This window comes from Emiliania huxleyi, assembly GCF_000372725.1.
Source record: "Emiliania huxleyi CCMP1516 unplaced genomic scaffold EMIHUscaffold_347, whole genome shotgun sequence".
Classification (NCBI taxonomy): domain Eukaryota; phylum Haptophyta; order Isochrysidales; family Noelaerhabdaceae; genus Emiliania; species Emiliania huxleyi.
In genome coordinates, this window is record NW_005199387.1 from 76,687 (window position 1) to 82,523 (window position 5,837).

Consider the following 5,837-nt stretch of genomic DNA (forward strand, 5'->3'; position numbering starts at 1 on the left):
TGGGGACACACGAACCCACCGTGGCCGCTCTTTAACAACAGTTAGCATGGCAGTAGGCCAAACATCCTCTCCGACGCCGCACGGATGGAGGACAGCACCGTGAAGCGAGAGAGTCTCTAGCCTCAACAGCAGGAAAAAGAATCCCGTTTTAAGCCAACGCTCAGGAACATCCTTCAAAAAAGGAGAGGGCCCAACACCACACGGGAGCACAAAGGCAGAACTACCCCCTTACCCGGCGCGGGACGGCCAAAAAATCTAACGGGGGGGGGGGGGGGGGGTCCGTCAAGTTGGCTCCTGGGACACACCGCACACGCTCCCCGCAGCTGTGAATAAATTAGTCTCTCGAAATACTAGAGACACAAGCGCCCTCTCCCCCCGTGTAATCACTCCTCGTCCGGAGCGGCTGCGCTCTAGAGAAGCTCAGGGTTGGGTCGGAACACAAGCTCGTCAATGTCCCCGCCCACGTCGAGCCGATGTGCGATGAGCCCGGTGTGCGGTGAGGGCGGAGGCGATGTGTCTCGATCAGAGGCGCAGTCGGGATTTTATTCCAAAGATCGCAAGGGCGGGGGCCTGTTCCTTTTTACCCATCTCACAGTAGAGAGCGTGTACGTGGTTTATTTATGTATGTAAAGAGTGAATGCAGAAGATCGGACAGGGGAGGGACGCGGCCAGAAAGAGGGCGGGCGCCGAGGTTCGAAAGCCGGCGCTTTCGCGCGTTCGAAGGGGCTTTGCACGGAGTTTGTGCGAAATTTGCGGTTGGCCTTCGCCCTGCGGCGAGATGGCACCGCAGGCGGCGTGCGTGCACGAGGGCGGCGGCGTCGAGCGCCGAGCAGCACACCACGAGCGCGAGCGGCAGCGCAGACAACGCGAGGCAGCGGGCGGCACGACCGAGCCGGCGGCGGAGGAGGCGATGGACGTCGAGGCGGTGAGCGCCGCGGACGTGCTGGCCGGCGTGGAGGAGAGCGGCCCGAACTACGCCCTTCCGACGGCGAGGGAGGGCCAGAGGGAGCGGCGGGAGCGGCTGCGGGTAGACGAGACGGCGAAGCAGGCGGGGCACACCATCGTGGAGACGGGAACGCACGTCGAGATCCTGGGCGAGCAGGGCTTGTGGTGGCCGGCCACCATCGCGGGGCGGGAGGAGGACGTGGACGGCCGGCTCGTGCACGAGGTCGAATACGACGGCCACCAGGGCGAGCAGTACTGGCACATGCTTGACGACGAGCAGTGGCGGCGCGCGACCGCGATGCCGACGCCAGCCGACGGCACGAATTGAGCTTAGCCTTCGATGTTATGAAACAACGCAAGGCGGACATGGCATATCGCTCTCGGGCCCACAGACATCCCGCACACTCGCCGCACACCCGCCGCCCCCGCGCGCGCCCCACCCCGGCCGGGAGAGAGGGGAGTGACAGTTTGGGACGGCGACAGCCCGAGTATGTTGAGTCCTGGCTCAACAACGCAGGGTTCAAGAGGGGGTGGTCCGGCTCACAGGTCCGGCTCACGCGCCTCGAGCTGACCATCTACCGCACTGAGCACTTCCGCCCCCTCGCTCCCAACCCATCCACCCCGCCCCGGGCCGCGCCGGCAATCTCGCGCTATCTCGGGCGATCTCGGGGCCGCGCCGCGCTATCTCGGGCGATCTCGCGCTATCTCGGGCGATCTCGGGGCCGCGCCGCGCTATCTCGGGCGATCTCGGAGCGTCGCTCGCGCGGCGTCACACCTGCTCAAAAAGGAAGGAGGTTGGAGGTTTTATTTATTTATTTAGCTCGCGTTACAAAACCTTGATTTGACCATTTGCGCGACAAAGGTACATCTGGGTGCCTTCCAGAGGCAGCTGCGACCCCGCCGAGTGGACGGTAACGCACAGCAGGTGGCGCGGTGCGTTACCGTCCACTCCGCTGGATCGCAGCTGCCTCTGCGCGTCCTGGGGATGTACCTTTGTCGCGCGCCGGAGACGACTCGACGCCGCTGAGATCGGAGATCAAGCTCTGACAGGTCGCACGTCGCTCCTTTGACGCCGACGTGACTCACCCGTGCAGATCACATCAGGACACGGTCTCGACGCGCTCGGTACGACGCCTGCGACCCGTCTCGGGTCAGGTGGCACGACGCTCATCGCGCCTACCAGCGCTGCCGTGCAGGTTGCCACGACGAGGTCGAGCACGCTTCTATACGCTCGCCGAGCCTTCCTTTCCATCCCATTTGGCAGCCTGGGAACGGTGGCGGTCAGAGGCAAAGCATACGAGGGGTGGTGGAACCACATGTCACGGCTACTGCCGGCTCGACCCCACGATAGCCTCCGGAGGCTGACTTTGAGGCACAATCATCGGACGACGTCGGCGAGTTGAGTCGCGCTCGCGGTAGCCAGATGACCTCTCATACTAGTATCATCGGCCATGGCCGCAGGAAGCGCGGGGGAGGGCGCTGGGAGCAACACGGAGCTCCGTTGGACGTTTTCAAGATTAGCGTGTCTGAGTGAAATGGAACTAGCCAATCCCTTCAGCTTCACAGACCTTGTTACCTCGTGTGTCGGCGAGACAACTAAGACGAATGCGCCGTCGGGTAGTCGCCATGGAAGCGTTCCGTGGACCACCTGCCTTACCTTATTGAGAAGAAATTACCTCTCATATGGCGGATGGCGCTGCGTGCTCGTCTATGAGAGGTTGAGGTTCAAACAACCTATTCGGCGTGGTCATTCGAGATCGAGATCGAGCGTCGGTCTGCCGTCGACCTCGAGCTCGTCAGTTGAGCTCAAGGTGGGCGCCAACGACGTGGAGGGTCCTCTGGGTGATGAAGCCTTTTCCCAGTTGGGATTCCACGGTCGGTCGCCCGGTATCGGCGGGCGCCTAAGGTACAACAGCCATGCGTCAAGACGGCAAATCACTATACACGATTGTGGGAGCGAAGTCGAGGGGCGGAACGCAAACCGAAAGGAGCGGCTGCCAAGGAACTCGGCACGCGTAGTCGTGTGCGAGGCCGTCGGAGAAGTCGTGGCTCCGCCTATCAACAAAGGAGCCCCTTGAGAACGAAGACATGGCTGACAAATAGCAACTGTGATATGCAGCGCGCCCCCGACTGATTGCTCGCCGCGACCGCCCGTGACCGACCCCTTGGATCCCCCCAAATGCGCCGAGCGGCTGGGCGCGCGCCGAAAGAAGCAGTTGGCCGGGTAGCCCTTCTGAGAAGGGCCGAGGACAGAAGTCGGTCTGCTCAAGTGTGAGGCCCGCGCCGTCGGGCAGCCCCGCGAGCTCATGATGCCCCACCGTCCGAGAGGCGCTGACGCCCCGCCGAGATCGGGGGCTTTCGCACGAAAATCACAAGGCGCCAAGGGGGGGGGGGGGGGGTCAAGTATGGTACCCTAGATTCGAGTAGCCAACATAGCCCGCCAGGCGCCAGGCTTCTCCGCCACCGCCAAACCAATGTTACGAATCGCGAGTAGACAGGTATGTACACCATGGGAAGGTGATTTTGGGAGGGAAGGTGAGTGCGATGACCGATGTACACATGGGAATCCTAGCACATGGAATGTGATTTTCTCTTCTCCGAAATTCGGCGGCATCCCCCTCTCTCTGGTCGCCGGGCCGAAGGGGGTATACTCCCTGGAAAATACCGGGTATTTTGCCGATTTTTTCGATTTACGATTTTTGTCATATTTTGCCTCAGAAAGTCCACGGGTAAATCTTACCACCATTTAATTATTTTGGCAGCGAGCGAGAGAAGAGGGGGAGGGGCCAGGGAGATGGAAAGAGAGATAGATAGAGAGAGAGAGAGAGAGAGAGAGAGAGAGAGAGAGAGAGAGAGAGAGAGAGAGAGAGAGAGGGGGGGGGGGGTGAGGCCGGCGAGTGAGCGGCAGCTCACCGGGGCCTCTACCGCGCTAGAGCCTCTCTTGCGGGTGCACTCCGATCCCGTGAGGCGCGTGCACGGGCTCGATGTGCCGCTGCGCCACCTAATCAACAATTAATCACTCATAAGTACCACCCCATACTCACCAACAGCTTGATGTGCCGCTGTGCCACCGAATGCACGAGGGCGTGGTGCACTGCCGTGTAATCTCGGGTAATCTCGGGTAATCTCGGGTAATCTCGCGTAATCTCGGGTAAGCCACCGAGTGCACGAGGGCGTGGTGCACTGTCGTGCCGAAGACCATCAGGTGGAGCAGCGACATGTACGCGAGCAAGCCGAGCCTACGCAGTCTCGGAAGTGTCTCGGACGTGTCTCGGAAGTGTCTCGGACGTGTCTCGGAAGTGTCTCGGAAGTGTCTCGGAAGTGTCTCGGAAGTGTCTCGGAAGTGGCAGGGACATGTACAGCCTACGTGGTCGCTACGCCATCCTCAGGGCGGGACTACGGTGTCGTGCAGAGACGGGCGGAGAGACGGGGAGACACGGGGAGAGATGACCCGCCTCTAGCAAGCCGCGCCTTGCCCGCCGATGGGAGAGGAGCAGCGACGACACGGCGAGCAATAGCTTCTCAGGCGGCGACAGCTCCGCCAGCCTCGCCGCCCGCTCGCGCCGCTGGAAGGCCGAGAAGGGGCTGATCGTGGCCTCGTACTCTCTCCCGTATGTCTGCTCCGCCGCCGCGGCAAGCCCGGCTCCTGGCCCGCCCGCTCCGCCCCCCGCGCCCGCCCCTCCGGCCCCCCTTGCTTTGCCCCCGAGAGCCTCGAGGAAGCGAACCTTCTCGTACAGCGCGAGGTTAGGGTTAGGGCTAGGGTTAGGGTTAGGGTTAGGGCTAGGGTTAGGGTTAGGGTTAGGGTTAGGGCTAGGGCTAGGGCTAGGGCTAGGGTTAGGGTTATGGTTAGGGGTTTCGAACCTTCTCGTACAGCGCGAGGTTGTCGCTGTGCAGCTGCCGCCCCTTCGACTGCGTCGACCGGAGCTGCTCGCGCAACCGCCCCGCCTCCGCCGCCGCCGCCTCAGCCTCTCGCCGCGCCCGCTCGCGCTACGACAGCAACGCCCGCATCATCAATCAGCTATTTACTCACTATAACTAACCCGAATTAACTTGTTAACTCACCTGAGACAGCAATGTCCGCATCATCGCGCCGCCGTCCGCCTCCGCCTCGCCGCCGCCAGCTTCAGCGGCGTCGAGCCTCGAGCCGCCCGGCGACGGGGGCGGCTGGCGCTGCGACGCCGCCGCCGCGGGAGAGAGCTGGTGCAGCACTGACGCAAGGGTGAGGGAGGAGGAGGCGGCGGCAGCCTCGCCGCCGCCCGCCCGCCCCCGAGACAGCAGCTGGTCCTCCAGCTTTGAGAGTGCCGCCGCCTGCTCCGCCGCTCGCCTCACCGCCGCCGCCTCGGCGTCTCGAGAAGTGGCGAGCGCCGCCTAAGGTAGCGCAAGGGAACGGCACACCTTTCGCCTAGACCTCGGCTGCACCTCGGCTGCACCTCGGCTGCACCTCGGCTGCACCTCGGCCAGACCTCGGCCAGATCTCGGCCAGACCTCGGCTAGATCTCGGCTGCATCTCGGCTAGACCTCGGCTAGACCTCGGCCACATCTCGGCCAGACCTCGGCCAGACCTCGGCTAGACCTCGGCTAGATCTCGGCCACATCTCGGCCAGACCTCGGCCAGACCTCGGCCAGACCTCGGCCAGATCTCGGCCGCATCTCGGCTAGACCTCTCCTCGGCTAGACCTCGGCTAGACCTCGGCTAGATCTCGGCCAGATCTCGGCTAGACCTCTCCTCGGCTAGACCTCGGCTAGACCTCGGCTAGATCTCGGCCGCATCTCGGCTAGACCTCTCCTCCGCTGCAGTCAGCAAACCTCTCGTCAGAGCGAGCTCAGACGCCAGCTGCTGCTGCTGGCCAAACAGCCTCTCCTCCTCCTCTGCCCGCGCCCCTCCCCCTCCC

The 5,837-nt window shown here is 63.2% G+C and overlaps 2 protein-coding genes across 2 annotated transcripts in view; one reads left to right on the forward strand and one right to left on the reverse strand.

Annotated features, from left to right (window-relative positions):
* Window positions 1-773: 773 nt before the first annotated feature.
* Window positions 774-1,270, forward strand: EMIHUDRAFT_369058 (hypothetical protein; the record flags this gene model as incomplete). Its single annotated transcript, XM_005773091.1, has 1 exon — window positions 774-1,270. A coding segment is annotated over exon 1 (492 nt), but the record flags the coding sequence as incomplete, so codon positions are not given.
* Window positions 1,271-3,874: 2,604 nt separating this feature from the next.
* The window catches only part of EMIHUDRAFT_469932 (hypothetical protein), a gene marked incomplete at both ends in the record, with an annotated part of 4,228 nt that continues 2,265 nt past the window's right edge, over window positions 3,875-5,837 (reverse strand). The window contains 4 exons of the mRNA XM_005773092.1: window positions 3,875-3,946; window positions 4,452-4,670; window positions 4,807-4,932; window positions 5,008-5,313. Coding sequence (XP_005773149.1) covers window positions 3,875-3,946; window positions 4,452-4,670; window positions 4,807-4,932; window positions 5,008-5,313 — 723 coding nt within the window. The remainder of the gene's footprint in view (window positions 3,947-4,451; window positions 4,671-4,806; window positions 4,933-5,007; window positions 5,314-5,837) is intronic.